Source organism: Eublepharis macularius, chromosome 1, assembly GCF_028583425.1.
Source record: "Eublepharis macularius isolate TG4126 chromosome 1, MPM_Emac_v1.0, whole genome shotgun sequence".
In the NCBI taxonomy this organism is placed as follows: Eukaryota; Metazoa; Chordata; class Lepidosauria; order Squamata; family Eublepharidae; genus Eublepharis; species Eublepharis macularius.
The window spans coordinates 70,754,519-70,781,052 of record NC_072790.1 but is presented as its reverse complement, the minus strand read 5'-3'; the positions used below and the strand labels follow the sequence as shown (position 1 = coordinate 70,781,052).

Genomic DNA, 26,534 nt, shown 5'->3' with positions numbered 1-26,534 from the left:
GGAAACCCTCCCACCGATCCCAGATCAGGTGAGCTGGTAGCCCTCGGTCTCCCCCCGACAGATGTTTTGCTGCCCAAGAACGGAGAACAAAGGCTCGGGTGGTGCCTCTTCAGGTGCCGAGTCAGGGCTGAAGATGACAGGTGCTGTGGGTCATTGTCCCTGCACACCAGGCCCTCACATACACAGCACCGCACCATGCGGGGGTCATTAGGAAGGGCCCGAAAGTGCCTCCAAACATTGAGGTTGAACTGTGGCCCAAAGGAGGGAGGACGAAGGGTTGCTTCTGGCTGTGCCATGGTGCTGGCAATGGAAGATGGAGTGGTGGGTGGACTGCAGGCAGGGACAGCACCACCGGTAGTTTGGGATGGGGACAGGCTGGAGGTTTCCTCGAACCCAAACCATTCCTCCAAGGATCCCTCAGCCTCTTCCTCCCCCCAAATTTTTAAGAGTTCCTTTTCTGCCACTGGCAAGAGCTCTTCGGCCTCCTCCACAGCCTCAACTGGTGATTTTGGGGGAGCGGGAGTCTCTGCTGCTCCAGAGCCCTACAAAGCACTGCTTCCCATGCTGCAACCGGGACAATCTCTGCACTGTCCCCCATGACTACTCTTGTCCGCCACCCGGAGCCTCATAGTGCTAGCAAACAACAACTGAGGAGAAGGAAATGACACTGAAAGCCCTCAGCCGAGGTGCCCACAAAGCTTGGCCCCAGGGCCTGGCAGCAGCCCTGGTACCAGAGGGAAGGAGGGACTAAAGCCCTAGCCCACCATTCCCACAGACCTGAACAGATCAGGCACTGATTAATAATAATGTGAGCCCTCAGCCGAGGTACCCACAAAGCTTGGCCCCAGGGCCTGGCAGCAGCCCTGGCACCAGAGGGAAGGAGGGAGTAGAGCCCTAGCCCACCGCTCCCACAGCCCTAGCCCACTGCTCCCACAGACCAGATCAGGCACTGATTAAAAATAATGCGAGCCCTCAGCTGAGGTACCCACTGAGCTTGGCCCCAGGGCCTGGCAGCAACCCTGGCACCAGAGGGAGGGAGGGACTATAGCCCTAGCCCACCGCTCCCACAGACCTGACCAGATCAGGCACTGATTAATAATAATGTGAGCCCTCAGCCGAGGTACCCACTGAGCCTGGCCCCAGGGCCTGGCAGCAGCCCTGGCACCAGAGGGAGGGAGGGACTAGAGCCCTAGCCCACCACTCCCACAGACCTGAACAGATCAGGCACTGATTAATAATAATGTGAGCCCTCTGCCGAGGTGCCCACCGAGCTTAGCCCCAGGGCCTGGCAGCAGCCCTGGCACCAGAGGGAAGGAGGGACTAGAGCCCTAGCGAAGCATTCCCACACACCTGACCCGATCAGGCTCTGATCAATAATCAATGTGAGCCCTCAGCCGAGGTGCCCACTGAGCTTGGCCCCAGGGCCTGGCAACAGCCCTGGAACCAGAGGGAGGGAGGGACTAGAGCCCTAGCCCACCGCTCCCACAGACCTGACCAGATCAGGCACTGATTAATAATAATGTGAGCCCTCTGCCGAGGTGCCCACTGAGCTTGGCCCCAGGGCCTGGCAGCAGCCCTGGCACCAGAGGGAAGGAGGGACTAGAGCCCTAGCCCACCACTCCCACAGACCTGAACAGATCAGGCACTGATTAATAATAATGTGAGCCCTCAGCCGAGGTGCCCACTGAGCTTGGCCCCAGAGCCAGGCAGCAGCCCTGGAACCAGAGAAGATAGATCCCTATCCCCCAAAGCCAAGCTCAATTGTACTCTAGTCTAAATCTCTCTCCCCAAAGGCTAGCAAGTGGCAAGCAAGAGCTCTGTCCCACTCCACTGCTTGCAGAAAGTGAAACCCAGCCTGGGAGACCACAGCTATTTATAAGCATGGGTCCCATTCAGCAACGCAGGAGGTCTGTGTTTGGCCGTCAGAGCTGCCTATCAGGGTTTGCAGGGATGAGATTGGAATGCTCATGGCTACAGAACACCCCTTCCCCCTCCCTCTCCTGGGTGTCTTCTCCCAACTGGTCACTGCTTTGCAGCTCCGTGGTTGGAAGGAAGCCCTGCTGATCAAGGAAAGCTGGGCTTCCATTCGGGTTTCCAGGGCGACAGAAGGAGGGCAAACAGAGCTCAGGCATTCCCTTGGCTCCGTTGCCAGGGGAATAGATTGCTGGCGCCTGAGTGTCTAGCTTCCCGAACCGTGCAAAAATGCAACAAACCAGGCCTCTCCCAACCACTAGTTCGTTGGCCGTGGACAATCACGAACCGCCGGGTCACGATCGCGCGATCGCCATTTTTGTGGGTTTTTGAGGTTCGTAATGTGGTTCGTGCCCAACTCTAGTCATAATGTCATCCCATTCTATTCCTAGTGAGACGAAGACTGAGTAATGATAAGATAGTAGCATAGGCCTGGCATTATATAAACACAAAAAAGGTGAACATTCTAATCACTGGAGAGACTGGACAACTATTTTGCCCCTCAAGAGCACTACTTTAGTGGTGCTCATGAACCCAGCCATCCAAATTCAAAAGCTGGTCGACACAGTGGCCAAGAGTGCCTTCTATCTGCTGCATCTGATTTGTTAACTCACTTTTGTCTGTGGCCAATTTTCACCATTTTGGCTGCTGTGCCATTTCAGACACAACCACCTTGGCTGCTGTTTGCTTATGGATATTTTTAATCTTTTCAGACAAAGCCTCTTGTGTCCCATTAAAAATGCAGGATTAAGCCATTTAAAACTGTTTTCCCCATTCACAGATTTTCAATGTGCTTCTTATTAGCTGTGGAGTATTGTTTGAAATATCCGTAGTGCTTCTGGAGCATTTTTTGTGCCCAATTCCAGAGCAATTCTTTTTTTGAATGTATATGGATTAGTGCTAGAGGGAAGACAGTATGGCATAGCCTAATCTTGTCAGATCTCGGAAGCTAAGCAGGATCAGTCCTAGGATGGGAGGTCACCAAGGGAGACTACAGAAAAAGGCACTGGCAAACCACCTCTGCTTCTTACTCACCTTGATGCCCCTTGCTGGGATCACCTTAAGTTGAATGTGACCTGTCAACTTGCACGCCTGTAGCAGTGCAGGTTTAGCCAGTTGCTGGTTGTCAGGGCTAGGTAGGAATTTTTTCCCTTTCCCCAATTGGCTGACGGGGAGAGGTGTTTTTTGCCTACCTTGCACTGTGCACATGGGTCATGGTAATTGGTTATGGTGGAGCTGTAAATAAGTTAGTCACTGACAGGATAGAGTTGGGGAAAGTGAGCAGGCCGGTGATCACCCTTGGTACATGTCCATTGGTGGGGAATTGGGATCTGTCAGGATCGGCTGGTATGCTTCATGGCGACCACCTGAGAGGGCAGACTGCCGGCTGGGATCCTTGTACAAGTCCTTCTCTCGGGCTTCATGGTGTTAGTGGTTGGAGCTTTAAGAGGGGAACCATTTGCCTGGCTGGCCGGGTCCCAGCCATGCGTATGGATGGCTCATGCCCGGGGCAGTGGGGCTTGCCCAGACAGGTCAAAGTGGAGGTCTGGGGTAGGGGCAGGGCTTGATCTGTACCACTAGTTAGACTCTTGCCGTATTGACAGTTAAAGTTGTATTTTAAATAAAAGTGGCCCTTTAGTACCCAAACCTTGTGTCTGCCTCTTTATTCCGACCGGGGGTGGGGTGGGGGCAGGGTGGCAAAGGGGCCTTAGACTCAGCTTATCTGGCCACATTGATCTATGTGTCTGTAACTTTGGATTGCTGTAGTGTGCTATATGTTGAGCTGCCCTTGAAGACAACCTGGAAACTGCACCTGGCTCAGAATGTGACAGCCCAATTACTGCCAGGGGCTAGCCAACAGGAACATTTTAAAACAGTTACATTGGTTGCCAGTTTGCTTCCAAGTCCAGTTCAAGGTGCTGTTTTTTGACTTTTAAATTCCTTCGAGGCCTAGGATCCATATACCTAGAGGGCCATCTCCTCCCTTATGTCCCTATGTACCAACTTGTCAGGAGCTCAGCATCACCTTTCACACCCAGCAACACCCTGATGTTATGGTTGTAGTCTAATGCTTTGTGTTATGGTTATAGACAAGTTGAGGCTATTCTTTGACTGGACTGCAAATATTCACTCGCCTTGTCTTTCAGACCCATGATGTGAAACTATGCAAGGGAGGCGTTTGTTCCTGCTGTTATCTGTATACTCCTCTGAACTGTACCAGTCTGGGAAGAGGCACCTGCATGATCTTGAAAATCCCATACATCATTTCTGCTGTTTTCCTGCTTAGAGGCTTTCCTGCTGAGCTTAGCTGACCGTTAGACTGGGTGGAGATTTGCCCATGCTGGGGAAGCCTATATATGTTTGATGTTTGCATGTAAACATTATTCCTGGCAAAGATGGAGTAAATTCATGATACTAGCAGCTTTTCAATAAAGTTCTTTTACTGCCTGCAGTGAAATCTTTTGAGAGTTGCTTGGCAGATCCTTACACAACTACGTTTTTCAGGCTTTCACTTACTGGCTCTCCTCCCACCCCCACCCCCAAAACACAATTACGGTGGCCTGGCATTACCCAGCAACCATTCCCTTTCCACTATATGTCCCACTCTGTGGAATGGACTCCCTGAAGAGTTAAGGGGATGATGTCATTAGAAATCTCCAGGAGACACTGCAAGTTAATTTTATTAAGGCTTTTAATAGCATATAAACCTGAGGCAACTTTGGAAGGAAGGTATTTTATTATGTTGTTCCTCAACTGTAATGTTTTAACTATGATGCCTATGCTGCCTTGAGCCACAAGAAAAGGTGGGATAGAAATATTTTAATGAAATAAAAAAATACCCACCCCTAAATTAAAATGAGTTGAATTATATGTTATATTCAGTATGGAAATCGGAGCTTTACCAGATAATAAAGCTCAAATTTCCATACTGTATGCAGCACATAATTTTAGGGCAACTAGTCAGACTCATATGCATGTACCTATCAGAACTCATGCACAGTATTTGTATTTTTCCCCCTTTGAACATTTACCAAAATACAAAATGTAGTATGAAAAGGAGCTCTACGTTGTATATTTACGAAGTTACAGGGCAAAAGGACACTCCTCAAAACCTGCTACATGAATTGGAGATGTGGCTCCATGAAGTGGAATAGCTAATCCTTTGCTCACATGTAGCTTTTCAGCCAGTGTCATAAGAACAAAGCCACCTCATCCAAATGCATCAGTGATCTCATGAAGAAAAATTAAAATCCTGACGAAGAATGCCAGTAGTCCTTTTTATGAAGGGCTAGGGCTATTTTTATCAAAGGGCTGCATGATGAAAAGGCTTTGTCCTTGTAGGATCCTTCATTTCAGCAACGCAGCAGCCAATTTGAGCCAAAACGGAATGCCAGTTTTTACACTGATGATTCTATAGGAAACCTCATGGAGGGTTCATGCTGTCACTTAATAGATAAGAACAAGTCGTGCTGTTATCCATAGAGGAAAAAATATCAACAGTGAATGAACGGTTCTGTAAACAAACTTACTTGCTGTGCATCCTCCCATTTTTCTTTGTTCTCTTCATCCAGAAGGTTACTAACAATTTGAAAGAAGTTCTGCAAATTCAAAAAAGACAAGTTACTTTAACATTACAATAAGAAACAACAGCCTGTCTAAGTGATTAGGATACGTATGAGGAAATACATAATTGTTTCTCATTTACTGACTGTGGGTGCATGGTGTTTGTACTTTGTGACAGCAGAACAACCAGTAGTGGCTCAGGCTGCCTACTTGAGAAAGAAGCAGCCATGTGATCCAAGTGAAGTGTCACTGCTGCCATCACCATCCTTCTGCCTCATCTTGCCTGGCCTGATTCCCTCTTTAAAAGAAGAATTGCAAGCCACACGTGCTATATAGGGCTTCCAAAATTCTACTGACGAGGTACTCATGAGAATAAGTCTGCAATAGGCAATCCAAAATAATGGCTGAATTCTCAAGAGAAGGAGGAATTTCATGAGAACTGTGGGAACTGGCACACATGGCTTGCCACACTGTTTGTAAAGAGCCCTCGGGGGACAAGGAAGTAAGAGTGATTATCTCCTCTGGCTCCCTGGGGCGACAAGGTGAGACAGAAGGAAGGCAGATAGGTTAGGGGACAGCCTCCCAAGAACAACCCTAAGAACAACCCAAATCAGCATGCCCCATACAAGCAGGTCTTTGCTTATTCATAAGCAGCACCAGAAATCTTGTGCATGCCCATTTTACTGGGGTGTGTGCTTGTTTCTGACCTCAGAAATCCTCTATTAAGGCCACTTTCCTAAATTGGACAGTTTTCTTATTACAGACCATGTGACGTGTACCCAAAGTTTAACAATTTTTTGGTTTCCTCAGTATACCATGCCATACTGCTGTTTATCCATACACCTACATGTAGAGACCCAGACACTGTTCTTCTGTGTAAAATGCTGATTAGTAATTGAAAATGTGCTTGTTTCAGACCTTTTCCAAAACTGGGAAAATTAATATCTACCTCAAATTAAACAGCCATTTAAAAATCAAATTTCTATATCACCCACTGGGTAGCATACATAGTTTGCCTTCTCCCTCATCTTGTCTTCACAACAATGCTATGTGGAAGTTTACACTGAGAGAAAATGACTAGCCGAAGGTCAGTCATTTAGGGTCATACCTGAGCTGAGCAGAAATTTAAGCCTATGTCACTACAGTCTGTCCAAATTTTAACCACTATTCCACAACTGCTATTTCTAGGTATCATTCTTCAAACTAAAAATAACAGTTTCACACATGCATGACACACGAACACAAACATATATTTAGCTATATAGGTTAGTGATAGTATAGGATTTCTGAAATGGGAGGAGCCAGAACTGAACTCGGCCAGTTCAGAATTTCTGAATCTATCAAAAGCTGAATCATATTCAGACATGACTCAAAGTAGAACCACCTATCTGCAGGTACAGCTTGAGTTACAACCAGCGGTTCCTTTTACCTGGTAGTTTTGTTGGTGAGAGCTACTCCTGCGGCCTCCATTATAGCTGTGAATTCTGCACCAGAATAATACCAGTTGCGTGCACCACTGGGAATTTGGCCATCCTGGCCAGTGGCAACAGCCACTCAGGCTGGTAGCCGCTCTTTGCCTCCTCGGAAGGAGGAAAGCAGAAGGTGCACCCTGGCATCTACGGTTTAGCATTGGGGGGCGGAGTCTATAGCCTTAGCTGGCTTCTCTGCCCCCATTGCCTTCAGTTATGCCTCGTGCTCGGCCTGAGCAGAGCTCATCTCAAACTCTCTCAGCTGAGCTTCTCTGAGGCTGGTTTTACTGAGGGCCCTCACAGCTAGGCTGCCTTGGACAAGCTGTGAAATTGCCCTGCTTGCTACCTTCAAACTTCAAGAGGAGAGGCAGGGTCCAGTGCCAGGCTCACTGGTTTGGAAGTGACTTTCTCCCCTTATTTACATTTGGGGCCTGTTGACTATCAGTCAGAAAGCCTAAAGCAGGATTATACCAAGCCCTTGAGGCCTCTGGCCTACCTAGACTCCTCTCCCCCCCAACACTGTTTTACTTCCAGCAGCAGCAGAAATAGGCTTTGCTGTAGGTCGCAGGGGTGAGTTGCAGCCATCTGAGGGGTGGATTAATTCATACTTTATTGCCACTGGCCTAGCAGGGTGGATTCTAGTAGCCCCCCTACCCCCATCTAGGCTTTTCCCTCCCCTGCTGTTTACACTTCCTTGAGAGGGAGTATTTCCAGGAGCAATAGCTCAGCCTAAGGCCTTCAGGCAACAGGGGCCATTTTGTAGGAGGGCTTGGCAGTTTATTCAGTTGGATGCAGCCATTTTGAGAGTGGCATGCAATGACCTTAGCCTCCTAGCAGTGCAACCATGTTGTGAAGGCATCTACAATAGCTCCAAGAGTGGCCATTTTGAGTGTGGCATTTCTGTGGTCTGATTTGCCTCCTGCTTACTGGCAGTAGCAGTCATTTTGGTGGGGCTGTGCAGCTACCTGCAGACTCATCCTTTGAGGATGATGAAGAGGCCAAAGGGATGAAGGAAATACTGCGCTATCAGTGTCTATCAGTCAGAAGGGCTGAAGCAGGATTAGGTCCAGCCTCTGCATGCCTCCAGTCTACCTAGGCCTCCCCCACCACATTGTTCCACTTTATTTGGAGAGTACTTACAGCAATAGCAACGAAGGTCTGTCTGAGGCGGGGGGGGGGGGGAGGGCTTACAGTCATCTGAATGGTGGATTGCTCCACATATTATTGCTACTGGCTTAGCAAGGGTCTATAGTCCCAGGGTTGTAGCTGATTGAAAAAAACCCTTCCCCTGCTCAATTTTGCAGCCTTTGTAGGCTGGAATAGTTGTTTTTAGGTTTTGTCACTCACATCACTCACACCACCTAAAGGTATGCTGTGTTGTTGCACCTGCTGAAACTTGCAAAGCAGTCATGCAGGGCACAGTAGTCTAAGATGTGATCTGATCTTTCTACCAGATTCGCACAATTGACAGCCAGTACTGGATCTGGCCTAGGCTGCTGTAATCCAGTCATGCTGAGGTGACAGTAGACCTGATTGACAAGATTACTGTAAATAACGGGAAGCAGCTGAGATGGGCTAGTCTGCCATAAGCCAGTCCTGGGATGGCTGCAGTGGACCTGATTGATGAAGTCAGGTCCATCTGGCAGAGGGGGTTGTCCAGCGCCCCCAGCATAAACGAGTCTGGTTCACAGCCTCTTGTGAGTTGATGGGGGAAGATGACATGGATATGGCCAAAGGAGGTTTGTAGTTGGAGCTTGTGCTGGTAACAGTGGAAGTGCAACCACTGGTTAAGGAGATAATGGGGGTATTTGCTATGTTTTGCATGGGAAGCAGATCCCAGACCATAGGGCTGAAGCAGATCCCAGACCATAGGGCTGTCAGGTACTGAGTTTGTTGGGGTAAACTGGGCTGGTATCTCTAGCGGGGAGCCTGTGATCACCGAAGGTGGGCCCATGGACCCTGGCTGGGGTATGTCTGGCCATGTGGCCTTGCTGGTCAGGTCCGGTCCCCTCACCCCCGGCACGTTACACGCAGTTACATTTTTTAAACTCTCTCTGTGGGCAGTGAGTGTCCTAAAGGGTGGTATATAAATCAGCTATTAATTTTATGACACTATTAACATGTTTAGGCTATACATCCCAAGGCTTTACATCTCAGGGCTTCCTACCCATTGGTAAGGCATCTGAGCCTATGTGGTCAGTAGCTCAGGTGCCGTCCTCTCATGGGCAGGAGCATTATCCCAACAGGCTTCTTTGACATAGGAACTTCCCAGGTCAGTCTTGCCTTACAGGTCACACACTTTTTAACTGGCCATCAGGTCTGGGTAGGTACAGTGGTTGTTAGGGCCTATGGCAACTCTGGGTTGGCATTTTGCCTCCTCCTAGCCCTGCCTGGGTCTCTTTGCTGTGGGGTTTTCAGGGGCCAATCCAATACAGGCTGGGCTCTGCCACTTGGGCAACCTGCCTCGGGTTTTGCCTTTATCTGAGTCATCTCTTTTCCTCAGTGAGCAAGTAACGCCCTGTTTTCATATACCTCTGTTTCTGTTATCTGCTCAGTTTTGCTATGGACAAATCCCTTATGGAGTGGTCAGCGGTAGCCTTTCCGGTGCACAGCATGAAGTTGGCAGGTCTCAGTGGCAACTGGGTCAAACGCAAAGGGCAGTCATGGAGGCAATGGGGCCCTAGGGGGGCTGGGGGCATGCCCCCCTTGAGTAGCAAAGGGAGATGCTGCAATGGCGTGTGGCCACTTCCCTGACATGTAGGACATACCCTCACCACCCCTGGAATGGTGTTTCAGGGATAGCGGTACTCCACATGGCCCGGCAGCTCTCTTTTAGTACCCATTTTGTATGAGGCAGCCTCTAGGGCCACATCCATGGACATCAGACTGTTATCCCGCAGTTGTCTGGTGCCATCCCACAGTGATTGTTTGAATTTAGGCTGTGGCTGGCATTGTAGAATGTCTTACTTATCATGTCTTTTTTGGTGGCTGTGGCGTATTGCCACAGGAGGCTGAAGTCCCTCATCCGCTGGCCCAGCGTGGGGTTGTTTGGGCAGTCATTCAAGCCTATAGAGTATGCTAGTTGGGGATTTAGCTTGGCTTTGTTAATGGCAGTTATCAAGTTGCGGGGCCAACTAGAACTGCGTTGGCCAGGTTGCTGCCGCTGTGATGAGGTAACTGCTCCCCTCTGCATATCTGATCATGCACTTGAGGAGGTGATGGCTGCAACAGATCATGGCCTGGCCCCGCTTTCTTTACAGGATCCCACAGACTTGCAGTGCTCGGGCAAGGAGTGGACTGTTGGCTCGAGGGGAGGTACGGTCCTTCCTATTACTCCTGGTCATTCACCTGCTGGGTAGTGACCTTGGCTCACTGGGCCTGCCGTTTTCCTTACAGGCTCACAGACTTCCAGCACCCAGGCAGGGAGCGGCCTGATGGCTTGCGGGGAGGTCATTCACCTGGTGGGTGATAGCATTCGCTCACATGGCATGCTGTTTTCCTTACAGGCTCATGGACTTGCAGCACCCAGACAAGGAGTGGCCTGATGGCTCAAGGGGAGGTGTGGTCCTCCACCTCACATATGGGTCAATCACCTAGTGAATGATGACTGTAGCTCACAGGGCAAACCGTTTTCCTTACAGGCTCAAAGACTTGCAGCATCCAGGCAAAGAGTGGTTTGAGAGGAGGTGCGGTCCTCCGCCCCACATACTGGTCATTCACCCGGTGGGTGATGACTGTGTCTCACAGGGCATGTTGTTTTCCTTACAGGCTCACAGATTTCCAGCACCCAGGAAGGAGTGGCCTGATGGCTCAAAGGGAGGTGCAGTCCTCTGCCTCACGTCCTGGTCCTTCACCCAGTGAGTGGTGATCTTGGCTCACAGGGCATACCGTTTTCCTTACAGGCTCACAGACTTGCAGCACCCAGGCAAGGAGTGGCCTAATCGTTTGAGGGGAAGTGCGGTCCTCCACCTCACATCCTGGTCATTCACCTGGTCAGTGGTGATCTTAGCTCATGGGCATAACCTTTTCCTTACAGTGGTTAACCTTTCTGACAAAGTTTCTCTCTTAAGTGCTCTGGTTCAACAGGAGAGGCAGCGGATCCTCATCTGTAGCCACAGCATGATCTTTTGGGCAGCACACCAAACAAAGAGAATGCCAGTCAGGTCTCAGCTTGGACTCTGCCAGTCGGCCACTGTTGAATGGCAAGGCAGAAGAGGTCTGCGCTTGTCTGGGTTGCTGCCACTTGTTTGAGGGGAGGAGTTCCCCTCCACCTCATATCCTGGTCATGCATTTGGGAGGTAACAACCTGGTCTGATGAAGAGCATGGCCATGTCATGGCAGGCGTGGGATGACTTCCTGGATATTAGCAAGTGTTGGCCTGGTGTCCTGATTTTCTGGTCTGCAATGCTTCCACGCTAGGTTGGACAGCAAAGCAGTAGAATGGGCTAGGCAGCAGTCCAACAGAGCCCTATTCAAGGCTATGATAGGGGGGCTGGGAATTTATTTGCCCCATCTGCCGAGTTTGCAGACCTGTGGGACTCTAATCTGGAGAACCGGCTTTGATTCCCCACTCATCCATCTGAAGCCAACTGGGTGACTGTGGGTCAGTCACAGCTTCTAGAAGCTCTCTCAGCCCCACCCACCTCACAGGGTGATTGTTCTGGGCATAATAACAACAAACTTTGTAAACTGTTCTGAGTGGGTGTTGTCCTGAAGGACAGTATATAAATCTAATGTTATTGTTATTGTTATTATTGTCGTTGCTATATCTGTCATCACCTTCCAGATTCAGGCTGCTATTACATGGATCCAAGGTGCAGAGCATCTTTACAGTCTGTCTTGGAACTGGAGGAGAAAATACTGGAAGAGGTGCGCAGATCTCTGCACTCATGCCTTTGCCACTGAGTCCAAGAGGAATGGGATGGTGCCTCTGCAGCCTGCCTGGGAGCCAGCAGAAGCAGTACAGGAGAAAGAGGCTTTGGGGACAAAATGTGTTGAGCGAGGCCTGCTCTGAATTAATAATAATAATATTCGATTTATATACCGCCCTTCAGGACAACTTAATGCCAACTCAGAGCGGTTTACAAAATATGTTATTATTATCCCACAACAATCACCCTGTGAGGTGGGTGGGATTCAGAGAGCTCCAGAGAACTGTGACTAGCCCAAGGTCACCCAGCTGGCTTCAAGTGGAGGAGTGGGGAATCAAACCCGGCTCTCCAGATTAGAGTCCTGTGCTCTTAACCACTACACCAAACTGGCTCTCTTAAGTACAAGTCTCTCTCTTAAGTACAAGTCTCCTCACAGCATCTGTTTAACCGCTTCATCATAACTGGTTATTATTTTACTGAACAGAGGGAGAATTTGCTAAAACTAAGGCTGTAGTTGTTTTAAGATTGACTTAAGAATAAACACCCACAAGATCATGTTGCATGGAGATCAACCACTTAACATTATCTTTCAGTAGCTCTACCTTCATTCTTTTAATCATGTAATTCAATGGCTCAATTTATATCAATTATCAAAATCTTAATATAGTGCATTTGTCATATACTGAGAAATGTAAGAACTTGCAATTAAGCAAAATATAAATTAAAATTGAAAGGATAAATCATCCTTAGTATTTTGTTTTTTTCATTCCTTCTTACAATAACATAAAGCAAAAATGTGTGTTCTTAAATCCCTTGCTTACAAATTAAAATTTGCCCTCATGAAATTAAATGTGGTATTCATTAATTTAACATCCAAGCCCATCCTATCAGTTGAAACAATGAAATTATCAACCTAGCAAAATTCAATAGGAACTTTTCCTGTTTGTGTGTGCATACATAAAAACTTAAATAGAAAAAAACCCTCTAAACTTTTGACCTCAAGCTCTTACTTTCCTATATTTGATCAACCTACTTATTGGAATATCTTTAAGTGAATCACATCTGTGACAATTAGAATCATGCTAGCCAGCCATTAAATAACACATTTCCTTTCAATCAATGTCTTTCAAGTCATTCTCAGAACTTCCTTTTAAAATTTCATCTGGCATAATACCTCAGTCCATCTAGTACAGCTTTAATCTTTATTAGTAAAAGCTGAGCTCATCTCAGATATGTTTTTTTTTAATATAATGTACTTTTATCCACAGTCTCTCAATTATATCCTTTTGTTTTTGTATTTTTTGCATTTTAAAATGAAGGTCTTTAGCCTGACCTGAAGTCAAAAAGAAGCCAGGCTGAACAACTTACTGCACTGCTTGAACACAATATTTGAACACAATAGCTGGCATTCAGGAACTGAGAACAGAGCAGAGCTTGTGGAATGGATCCTTGCCCATTTTTACTGTGGCTTCCTGCAGGTGTTGAAAAGGTTCTCCTGTGGAGGTCAGAGCTCAGGAAGAGCAGAGCAACTGCAGGAAGAGAAATCTGGCAGAAATTGCCCTATCTAATTGTGTAAGAAACAGCTCAAGAAAGGGAGTGATTTCCACCCCACAACCCCCTTTCCTACTGCAGCACCCTGTGTTGCATCTCATACGATTCCCAAGGTTTGCGTAGCTCTCGGGAAAGGCTTTGTGGAGGAGCACATGCTACATGGGGAAGAGGTGATTGGAAAAACGTATGAAGACCAGGGATGGTGCCAAACAGCAGCTAAGTATTAAGGGGAGGGAAAATTTTGGAGAAAAGAGACAGAGGATAGAAAGGGAGTTCTTGCTTAACTTTACCCTCACCTGCCTACTTTTGTGCCTTTTGCACCTTTCCTCTGTAAACACATCTGGCGAGCCAGTACTGAACACATTTACTGTTAACCAATTCTTTAAGAAACTACAGTCGGCTGACATTTAAAGTAACTGTTAATATAATGTGCAATGACAGTACACGGTCAGCTCATTTTGCTCTAGGCCCACTGCATATGAAGAAGGATGTTCCCAAACGGCTAATAAATTTGAGCTTGCATTCTGAAGGTTCCTTGGAGATTGGGACACTTTCCTTCTGCATCAGGCACAGGAGTATTAAAAATACTAACATTGCTATTCCTTCTGCATCAGGCACAGGAGTATTAAAAATACTAACATTGCTATCTTCCGTATTTTCACATCTCCACTGGGGGGAAAGCTAATTGCATCACTCAAAGAAATTTGCCTTTCAAATGAAGGTCTTAACTGACATAACTGAAAACACATCCTCAAAGATAGACACATCTTCTGTGCATTTGATTGTCAACAAACTGCATTGGACACACACTGCAAGATAAAGCATTTACAACAGTATTGTGAAATGAGCCACACATCAGTTCATCCTGAAGTCCCTCCTCCAAAGGCATGCTCAAGATGCAAATCAGGTATTATACTTGTTCTTCCATTACAGTAGCAAAGACTTTTAGCATTAACCACTCAAACAACATTTTGGCTTGCTCTCTGAATAGAAACATCAAACAACAGCCCCTAGGTGCGTGTGTGTATGTGGGGGGGAGGGCTCTTTTTTACAGGTTCTTGTTTTTTGTGTACTTAGGCTCCAAGTCACATTCACACTACATTTATTATATTGGGCTTCTGCACTGTATCTGATATATATTAACGTATTTTCATTCTGAAAACTCTATGATGCATCTGCAGCCTGACACAGAATACAACCTGATTAGTTCACTTGGAATGAACATTTATTAGCGAAAGAAGAATAAAGATATGGCAGCAGATTTTTTTCCCCTAGAAGCCTGAAGTTCCAGTTCTGGCCTGCCTGTTGGCTATAACCCTGCCTCAAGGGAGGAAGGCTTGGCCCAGTGTTTCTTTCACAACTCTTGCTTCCACAGTGCTGTGGGGAGCATATGTTTAATGTCTGTCACCTCCTAGTAGCAAGAGACAATGGGTCAAACTAAACGTGCAGGTTTTTCAAGAGTTGGGTCTGCTTTCAGCAGTGTATATCACATTTCAACGAGAACACTGGTGTTCCTTCCTTCCATTTGTAAAAAAGATAGAGCCAGAATGAGGATTTCACCCAACATGTTATAAATGAACTTTTTGATGGCGTTCCTGGTTGTGTGGAATTTTTGTTGTTGTTGTTATTGTTGAACCTGAGCTACCAAGTTCCGTGAAATAGTTTTAGTTTGCTTCCAAAGTATGTAAGTGAACAAGAGTCAATAATCTTCTAAGCATCTTCACTTCAATGGACCTAAAAGGGATTTTTTTTAAGGACTGAACTACTAATTAGAAAATTTGTTCATGTAAATAGTGAAAGAGCATTAAAATGAACTACAAACAGAAAAGGGAAAAACTCAAGGCATGTTCCACTGTTTAATGAAGATCGTATGGAAACTCTCTACTGACTTTAGGGATGTGATGAATCAGATAACCAATATTCGTATCAGCAGCATCCCTCTAATATCCCGCACTGCATCACTGGAATGACAGTAATATATAACCCATTATAAAAGAGAGTATGAAATTGAGATGAGAAGGAACTTAACCTACAATATTCTTCCCAAAGGAGATAGCTTCATTTCTATAATTCTTCTCTGTCCAACACCTCTGAAAGCATAAAAGATGACTAGGCTACTACAGACGTTCCCTAAATGTGCCCATACTTCAAGAAGGTTAATTAAAGGCCAAAAGGAGAGGCTTTCATGTTAAAAATGCCCAGAGAGACTATTGATTTTAATTTAACTTTAAACGTCTTATCAATGCAATGCAAAACATCCAAAAGTTATGCAGATTTAAAACCAACAAGCCACTGAATCAGAATTACTTGTGCATTTAATGCATACTTTCCCCCACATGGACAGCACATAGCCTCAATGGTTGATGCTGTTTTCCTTCCTGGAGAATATTACAGCTCTGAGGGCATTTATGGGAGCTCATGGACGAGATTCTGTATGTGTGGAGGTGGGGGTGGGGGGGTGGGATAATCCTGCTGGACATGACTGTTCATGTGGAGGACTGCTGAAGATACACATGAACATTGCATGACATCTACTAAATTCAACAGACTCACAACTGTGACTGTATAAAAGTTAATAATGTGCTGTTTAGACTTATATATGTCAGATTTTATGTGTAAAGGCCTGAATTCAGGTGAGCCTAGAGGCCAAATCAGGCAGATATGCTAAGTGTAGGGGTACTATCCGGTTTCCCGCCACACAGCATATACCTGTTTGTGTCTGAACCAGGACAACATGAACAGGAGCACTAGAACACTGGAACACTAGCACAATCACCCAATAGCTAGCACATAACTAGCACATCACTAGCACAATAATACAATCAGATGTGCCCTCAAATCTTTCATGCCTGTTCCCCTAATCTAGCAGTTGATACGAGATCCTTTTTTCAAGGTTATGGCTGCTTAAACAAAAGCCTCATTAACAAAACATTCCAACATGAAAACATTCCCCTCCCATTAACAATTCTTGAAAAAAGGACTTCTGAAACAGGGCATTCAAACCAGTTCCCCTGTCGGTCTACAGAGCTGCTGCTGGATGATACACCATGTCTTCATTAAGTATAAACTGCACTGCTTGCCTCACAGATAAAGATTAGCTGAATATAATGGACATACAGTTTGAATTATAACTGGAGTCATAATACAGGGTGGAGTTATGCAATAGATATTCCTTTGGATGTACTTTTTTAAGGACTTTAGCAGGTTTTTTTTACTTTTGGAGACTACTGAGACACATTGTCTCAGTTAAAGTAAGTATAACAACAGGCTGTTGTTATAAAATGAATATAATTACACTTTACTTATAATTTTGATACATAAATTAAGTTTATTGTTCTTTGTTAATGTATACATAGTTAGTCTTCATGGTTGTATTTTCCTTTGTGTATTGGCTTTTCCCCATGATTCTCTCTTTATATGTTGCAATTTCAATAGCATAGAAGAAATTTAAAGAACACTAGACATACAAGGTTTGACTGGGATAGGAAGGGTTCTTAACCATATACTTAGTGGAATATTTCATGTGGTTCAGTAAGTTCCCATATGTCCTTTGGCCATAAAAGTCTTTTCAGATTTCACCAGTGCTGGAGGCTCCTATTTGTGTCAAGGCTAATGATGTCATTGACATGCATGCTGCAATGGAAATCTCTGAGCATATGCAGAGAGCAATAGAGGCACTTGTGAATGTTCTCATGCCTCATGAGTAAAATGTTCCCTTACCAAAAATCTGCAGACACTTCTGGCACATGGATAATAATTTGATCAACCTCAGGATGCATCAAATTCCTAAGTGCAAGTTCGTGCACGCACATACATGCAAATACCTAACTTGGTTTATATATCTCTGCATGCCACACTAGGCCTCTCTGCACATTCAGAGATTTTTGGCATGTCGGGTATAACTACAGCGCAATGATGTCATTGTACTGAATGGCATTCTAAAGACCTATAGTTGTTAAGGTCCTACAAGTCAGCTATTCTAGAATCTGCTGGATTCAGTTCAGAATTTGGAGAAGACTGTGAATCAGAGAATTTGATTCTGCTGAAAGTAATCTAGAGCTTTGTCATATTTGTGCAACCAAAGTACTGGAATAAATTTACAGTGAAATTACTCCAGTCTAAGCCCAAGGAAATCAATTGGCTTAGAGTAACTCTGCTTAGGATTTCACTGTTAGACTTGGTAAAGAATATCTGGACAATACATAAGAGGAAAAACTAGGGGAAAAGGAAGGGGTCACACAGGATCTTTGTTGGGACAGAACTAAAACACCTCCTTTCATTTTTTTCAGATGTTAATTGTTCTTTTATTTTTGGGAGATATTTATAAGAACATCAATTACAGATGAGTTAGAGAGGTATCAGATCAAGCTAAGAGTTCAGTATAGATAACATATGTATGTATAAATGTCCCATGGTTTCAGGTTACTCCTTTGTAAGATACAACTACTCTGAGTAAAAATTATGCAATCATAAGCAAACTTTTCCTGATAAGATTTTTTTTAAAAAAATGATTGTGTTGAAGAATTATTCAACAACCTGGCTGACTTTAACATGCATTCTTTACTTTCCCATGATTCCCAACTGAACTTTATGAAACATATGTTAAAGCAATCCTAAAGCCTGAGTCATTAGACACTAACATCTGCTTCCTATCTATTTTCATTTTATGCCTCCAGCGCAGGGGAGTTATAAAACTCAGGTGCATGGAGATCTTCATGACACAATAACAATACCAATTCAAACAATTTAAACTATAGACCAGTGCAAAATATTCAACAAATATTAGACACCAGCATGAGGGAGGCGAGCAAAGACATAATGTTGCCAATTGCTTCAATGTTGGCTTCAGATCCAGGATCAAGCAGGAACCCTGGTTAACTCTAAGAATGTCTGGGATCAGTTCCACAGTAGCAGTAATCATAGACACAGGTTACAGGTATACAGGAAAGAGTATGCAATTCAGTATCCCACACCCAATTATGGCTAAGCTGTCTGTATTGCTGCATCTGCACTGGCCAAGCATAAGCAGATGCAAAGTGTCACTTCTGTTCCAGAACAGACAAAATGTTTAGAAGAAGGAGGCACAGGACACACTTTGAGGTTCCTTTTTTAAAAAACCAACTTGTACAGCAGTAATAAATGGTGGTGGCTAGAGAAGATAATGAATACAATCCATTCTAAAATATGAGCTGACCATGTGTCTGTGTTTTAGTTCTTATTAGTGTTCAAAAGCTGACAATCAATAAAGACCACTAGAGACCACTAGAGAAACCACTACTGTGTATATGTAAGATTCTTAGCTTGAGTCTCACAGTGCAATCCTATGGAGAGTTACTCCAGTCTAAGCCTATTGAAGTCAATGAGATTAGACTGGAGTAACTCTCCATAGAATTGCACTGTCAGTCTCTCTCATACACTTCAATTGGCATCACGTTTTTTAGCATTAATTTCATTATATTTATTGTATATTAATTCTTTCTTAGATTTTGAAGCAAGAGGTGTACCCAGGGCAGATTATTCTGATGTTTCTCTTGCTTTGTGTTCATGGCCATAACAACATTAAGAAGAGATCAGGAGAACTAGTATCTGAGGGGTTTAATTAATCCTAAAATGACAATTATTGTATAGTTGACTTAAAGCAATCTTTTATTTTCTGTAACACATTTTATGATGTGGCTTGATTATCTTGTGGTAACCCTACCTTTGTGGTGGCCCTTACCTTGCGGACTGGCCTGCCTGAGGAGGTCAGCCCCCACTTACCTGACTTTCCTCAAACAATGCAAAGCCGAATTATTCAAAAAGGCTTTTTACTCAAATGGGAGGGCTACATTGTAGGGAGGGGATCTCAGATGATACGCTAATGAGTTAGGAACCATAGACTTCACCAATATATTGTATTGGATTCCTGCCAATGCTATGTCTTTGTGAACTTGTATCTGTTTACCCTACGGCATTGTTTATGGAAATGTTCTTGATACTGACTGTACTAATCTCACACTGTGTAATCCACCTTGAGTCTTCGTGAGAAAGGTGAACTATAAATGGCATAAATAAAAATAAAAAATAAATAAAATAGAATATATGGTTTGAACAAAAGCATTGCTATTGTAATACTTTTGTGATTTGTTTACATCATCTATACCCTGCCTTTCTTCCCAGTGGGGACCAAAAGCACCTTACTTCATTCTCCTCTCCTCCATATTATCCTCTCAACAGACCTGTGAGGTATGCAAGGCTGCAAATGTGTGACTGGCCCAAGGTAACCCAGTGAGCTTCCATGGCAGAGTGGGGATATGAACCTGGGTCTCCCAGATCAGAGTCTGACACTCTAACCACTACACTGTTAACACTTCCTTAATGGCTAAGTGCCTAATCCTAAATCTTTCTGAATCAGCAAAATCTGTGTTTAAAACAGGGATGCACTGCTGGCTCTTTCTCTTTTCAATATCATAGACAAGTTAATTACGTTGCTAGTGCAGCAATGCTATGCTTGTATGGCAAGCTGTTATGCCAAATAAAGTGTGTCAATTTCCTTTAGTAAAATACCACTTGTTAATTATGACCTTAATCCCACAATAGTTTAGAAAGAGAACCAGGTTCCTGAGAAGACGTGGCTGTCAGACCAACATCATGATTCACTTTCCCCATTTGATATTCTTTTCTATATTCTTAATTCATTGATCCAAATGCTATTCCATGCTATTTAAACTAGTCACAATTTTTAAAATGTTTTGTTCTTAAAGGGGGCATATAAGTACATATCAATTGGAAGAAACACTTGAAATAAGCATAACTCTCCTTGAATAACTTGGCAGCAGAACTGCATGTACTATGTACTTACTGAACAATCTGTATTATTCATGCTCAATTATCAACTAAAGAGAGAATTAATTCCATATAAAATAAAAGGATCAACATTTAATTATTTCCAATACTTCTCTAAATGCAGCTTCCTTCTATGATTAAATATTGCCTTACAGAAACATTCAAAACTTGTCCCTTTGTTTCCAAGGAATTTCCCCTTTTCTACTCTGTGGTCTCAAATATCCATGGAAACCCCATAGAGATGCATATTACAAAATTCCTGAGCAGAAATACCTGAAAATTGCTGTTTGGGATTGTTTTCCCAGGATTTTCCAGAATGGTAATACAAATGCAGAATTCTTGGGAATTACAACCCCCCCCCAATCTGTTGTTTTCCCCTATTCAAGTGCAGCAGGTATCTTGTTTTTCTTTGATCCTGTGATGTTCCCAGGCAGTAGCCTGGGGAAGGCAGCTTCTGACTAGCATGATCCAGGCACAGAGCCCAGAAGAACTATGGTTCTGGCTTGCTCCTTCTCCTTCCCTACATTCGTTGTGGGGGCAGAGCCCTTTTTTCCCTATGCAAGTAGGATGGCTGAAGGCACCTTGTTCAGGGGCCCGTAGGATCACACCCCATGGCCCAAATTCACTTGAAACTTGGAGGGTTCTTTAGGGGACAGGAAGAACTAATCCTGCAATTTTGGTGTCATTTGGTTGAAAAACAGCCACTCCAGCCCCCCCCCCCATCAATTCCCCCATAGGGAATAATGGCAGACTTGTGGAAATGGGGGGGAGGGTCTGCAAAGGAAGCCTTCCTCACCTTGTGAAAAGAAACAAACAGACACAACAAGGAAGGATGGCAAACAGAGTTTTCAGCAGAAAGGTAAAAAACATTACTGTCACTCAGTCCCTTTAAGAGTAGGAAAATGAAATTAATTCAAACACCGGGGAGGGGGCAAGTTATGTCCAGGACTGGCTGGCAGTCACCGCTGCTTGATCACCATCCTTTCCCCCCACCCCCGCATCAGTAGAGAGAAGTGTGCCTGAACCATGAGACCCCTACTTGGGGGGGGGGGGTCTCTGTAAAATTGGATTCCTTTGTTCAGTCTTCTTGAAGCTGAGGGGACAGTTTCCCCATGTAAATACAATTCCCATTTATCTAAATTATTTGGTTGTTTCGCAGGTCACTTAGACGAATAATATTGTGTGACTACCTGTACTTATGGCACTATGTGGACACATCATGCTATAATATGCAGGGTTTTATCTCTCTGAGAGTTCCTATAACAACCCCCTATGCGTACATAAAGGCGTCACTAAATTACACCCTTAAATATGTATTACACATAAATCACAGATTAATTTATTGCATGTTGATTTAGCATTTCATATTGAAAATGATGTACTATTTTTTTTAAAAAAAATATGCACCTGAATTTTGAGATAAAATTAATTACCCATATATTACCTGTGGTCCATGCCAAGATTTTATTTTAATAAACTTTATGTAGTTTAGACCAGCATAACATTATAGGCAACAAATGTGCTGACTCTGACTTTGCTTTAACGGAAGTTCAGGAGAATTCCAGATGTTAATATAAAAAATATTTCTTCTTCAATTGTCTAGAGTGCACAATTAATGTAATAAAATTCAGATATATGTTAGTCATTATATTACAAAGCAGAGGCCTTTTCCTTTGTGTAATTATCTATGGGTTCCCTGGAATATGTCCCCAAGGGTGAAGACAGACAGGCCACAGGTGTGGTAGAAGTGGTTTTGGAAACAAATGGAATGCAGTGAATGGATGCCTGGATATTCTACCACGTTTTCAAAAGCATGTTTCTGTCCACTCCAACGTGAAAAGAATGTCTCTTTTGAACCTTTGTAGTTCAGTTTATAGAACTGAATGCTGTCCATGGTGCTGGTAGGAGTGATATTTAGAACACTAGTGACCTGGTCAGAATGAAGACCATACAATCTTAGGGATGAGGCAAGACTTTTTGAACAGAACAAGAATGGGTTGAAAAGAGTGATGGAGATTGTGTGGGTGACTGAGAGTGTATCTGAATGTTGGCAGAAGACAAATGAAAAGCACGCCCCATATCTAGAAACTGGGCACAGCATAAATCACTGGGAACTATGGAAACACGAACAACAACAATAAATAAAATGTACTGACATTTTGAATAATGTTTGGCTGCCACAATGAAAAAATTGCAGGAAATATATTGTTAGACAACAGAATTCTGATGAATTGCATATGCCAATTTTTAAAGATCGGAGCGACTTCAACGTTGCTCTCTGTTCCTATTTCCAAGCGTTGATGAAATAAAGGAAATCTGGATGGCTATCTTGATATTTGTATTCATTTATATCATGTTCCTTTATGTGTCAAACAAAAAGATCACAATATTTCATAAAGCTAGCACACAAAATGGAGAGAAGGAAGGAAGGCAGGCAGAAAGGAGGATGCCTTTGCAGAGCAGTCTAGATATTATGATTACTAAATGGAAGCCTCTCAGTTATGAGGAATGTCTGGCAGTGATATGAATTCTGCCAAAGTAATGGGAGCAATTCATATAGTGAGGAATTCTACGTGCTACAGATGCCACATGAAGTACCCATGGCACAGAAATTCTCTCAGAATACAGTATACTGCAGCTGGCTACCTCTTTCCCAGTGTAATTTTAATCTTGGCACCTTTTTTGTGGCTTGGAAGAAAGGAGTCCACATTTTTGCTACTTTGATACTGAGGGCCAAATTTTGCATACCATGCACATAACATAATGTTCAACACCAGCACTCAGATATACATTCATAAGGCATTCATTGAGATGGAAGGATTGCACAAGTTGGGCATGTGTGCACATATTGCCAATGGCAAAGACTGCACTGCTGCAGTAATGAGTCTGCTCCACTAGAGGGATTTGTAATGACAGAATTTGTAACTGGGTTAATGCATGAACTAGCTCTTAGCCAATGGGGATTTGAACCTACAAGGATCTGAACTTGGCTCTGCAAATTTTAAAATGGTACTCTGTCCTCTGTGCCTCTTACATGCTGGTTAAGAAGCAGATACAGATAAATACTGTGTAATCCAAACTGGATTTCTGCTGTCTTAAATCTTTGCAAATTTGCTTTTATATACTCTATTATATTATTTATTGAAATTGACTGCACTGACACACTGGGTAATCTGTCTTGAGTCTCAGTGAGAAAGGCGGACTATAAATAATGTAAATAAATAAATAAATACTCTGTTGTTCTACTGTTTCACATACCTGGACACCGTCAGATGCAGGGATGTAACTTGCTCTTTTAAATGTATCTGTAACATTTCTAAGAATTTCCACAGAAACCAGAAGATCTCCTGCATAAAAATTTTTCCTCTGAGTTAAATCCAGAAGGGTCTTTGTCACCTGGGACATTCCTTCACCTGCCAGTGTCCTCTGTCCTTTTGCAAGATGTTCTTTAATCTGTGAAAAGTAAAACAGTGAGATAAATATCAGAACCTTTTTTACTGTGTTTGTTGCCATCAAATAAACTGAATAAATACTATGATAATACTCTATAGAAACTGGAACAATGTATCATCTAGCTGTACTGAAATAACGTGGGTTTTATATCATTTAGGGGAAAATAAGACAGCTAGTGGGTGGCTGCTTCTTAATTTTCCTTACAGGAATATGCTGGGCCAGAGAAACCACTGGATTGGATATTATGGATGCATTTTGTTTAAAAAAGCAGCTGCACTTTTTATACTTAGCTTTCATATGTATTCTCTACAGAAACTCCAGACATGTTACATTACTAAGATTCATAAATAACTACCCTTTATGAGAGCAATCTACATTCATTTCAAGTCACTAGCAAAGCATTGATTTATAGGTTCTTTTGTATAATGCTGCTTTGGGATAAGAGCATCTCTGTGGAAAAAAAGGATCACAATAGAATGTAGTTGCTTCAGGCTTATTATGTTTTTTGAGCAATTTACTCCTAAAGAAGAGTAACTGATAGGGTTCCATACACATGGGTATTTATTTTTGTGCAGCATAATATGCTGTGTTGAACATATGAAACCATTTTATACAGGTTCACCTGGTTGTATTGTCTACTCTGGCCAACGTCTTTCCTTAGATAGAGAAAGATCTTCCATAATGCCTGTTACCTGAGATGCTTTAAAAGAATGGAGATCTCAAGGACTGAACCTGAGACCTTATGCATGTAAGGCACGTGCTCCAGCACTGAGCCTCAGCCCCCCAAAGCAAAGTCTCTCTGATCTGCAGGGGCTAGATTCATCAGCTTGCCTTGCCTCGTTTCACTTCTCCTTTTGTCACAGATCATTATTTGGATTATGTTACCTAATTATTTTAAGAATAGTATGTACAAAGGGATGGGATGGTTGGGCCAGATAGCTGATATTACAACTGCTTTTTATGTCAGATGATACGTGTCAGGTTTATGTGGAAATGTTGGTTAAAAACAGGGCCAGTGTTGATAAGGATGCATGAACTGATTGTCCTCATACAGAATTGATAGGAATAATCTATTACATCGGCAATCTTTATTTCATCTTCCCTCCCCCTGCTGCCAGTTGGTACAAATGTTGGCTGATGAGGAAAAAATTCTGTAACACCTTCAACTATACCTTAAACTGTCCTAGTAGATATATAACAACATAAAGCAGAGGGTGTCACTAGGCCAGCATGTGCTAAGAAAGAACATCAAAGGGTTTTTTTTTAAAAAAATCTACTCTTTAAATGATTTGAAATCGTAAGTGATTCTGTATCTTATATCAAGCATCAAAAATATCTATCCCAAAGAGAAAATGATAAGAGGCCCAGTCAATACATACAACAGCAGCAGCTTTAAACATTAGAAGCTATTCTGTCTGACATCTTTTCAACTTCTGTTTGTATTTCCCTATGATTGTAAGGTATCCCATATGCATACCAGATGATTCCCCCCCCCCAAAAAGTCCTAGGGGAAGGCAGTTGGAGGATCACACTTCCTGGGAGGATAGAGTTATCCAAGGCAGCAAGATCTTTCATGTCTCCTTGATTCATTATAGTTAGAAAAAATAACCATTTTTGTTTGATTAGAACATTTCCTATGAAGATCACTCCATTTGGGCTATGTTTTTGTTATCCTATACGTTCCATGAATAGCTTTTCTTTCAATATGAGGTTATCATGATACAATGTTGTTAAAGAAGGATAATTTTGAAGACTATTTTATAATATATCAAGTATGCCAGAAGTATCCACAGTAAGTTGATGGATGACAGTTACTAGCTGTCCAATCTTTTTAACCCTTCATTCTACATACTCCATACATTATCATTTAACTGGTGCCCAAAATTAATGAAGTTGCTCTGCATTAGCTAGAAGGTAGATACCACATGAGGGATTTGATAAGACTAATCACGACCCTACAACTGATTTCTCTTCGGCTCTCTGCTTTGAAGAAGTGAAGCAAGTTATGTTGGATTCTAGATTACTGGGTAGCTATGAATCAACTATTTTGAGGTGCAGAACAGATGTAGTTAATATCTCTTTTAATGTATAAGCCAAGAACCAACATATTATCCTTGCACACAGCTTTCTGTTCCACAGAAAAGTTTCTTTGCTTGACAAAGTTGTTCTTCCTGTGTCAAGGTCATCTTCTAGTGATCTAATATGCAGGCTTATTAAGGTGCAGTTTATGAGCCAGAGATGGCAGCTTGAAACAGCTGTTAAAGCAGTACTTCCATTGCTCTCCCTGAGGCCCCCACTATACATATATGGATTGAAATTTTTTTGTTCAATATTTAGTGGACACAGATTCAAAATCTATTGGGATCTACTCTGTTGAAAGGCAAAATGGAGTAAACTGACATGTTTTTTACAGTTTCCATAGTTACTGAAAATAAAATTGGGTTGATATAGCATGAAAAGGTCTAAAGGAAATACTATAGATTTAAAAGATCAACAATGTAATTTTGCAACCCCAGTCGGAATGAAGAGACAGACACAAGCTTGGTATTAAAGGGCCGTTTATTAAAATGACCATTAACATAAACTATGGCAAGGGCCAACTAAGCGATACAGGTCAAGCCACGGGATCAACTCCGGACCTCTGCCTTGACCTGCCTGGGCGAGCCCCAAAGCCCCGGGTGTAGGCCATCCCTTGAATGGCTGCAACCTGGCCAGCCAGGCAAGGGATCCCCCCATCAAGCACCTAATGCCCCAGCTGTCTAGCATGAAGGAAGGCCTTGTACTTGCCACCACAAGCATACCACACTGGTGGCAGATCCTGTTCCCCACC

The 26,534-nt window shown here is 43.5% G+C and overlaps 1 protein-coding gene across 1 annotated transcript in view; it reads right to left on the bottom strand.

The window, feature by feature from the left end:
• The window catches only part of ADGRB3 (adhesion G protein-coupled receptor B3), a 654,643-nt gene that overhangs the window by 334,610 nt on the left and 293,499 nt on the right, over positions 1-26,534 (bottom strand). The window contains exons 9-10 of the mRNA XM_054979153.1: positions 23,510-23,704; positions 5,502-5,570 (exon numbers count right to left, since the gene is read on the bottom strand). Of these exons, the coding sequence (XP_054835128.1) occupies positions 5,502-5,570; positions 23,510-23,704 (264 nt within the window). The remainder of the gene's footprint in view (positions 1-5,501; positions 5,571-23,509; positions 23,705-26,534) is intronic.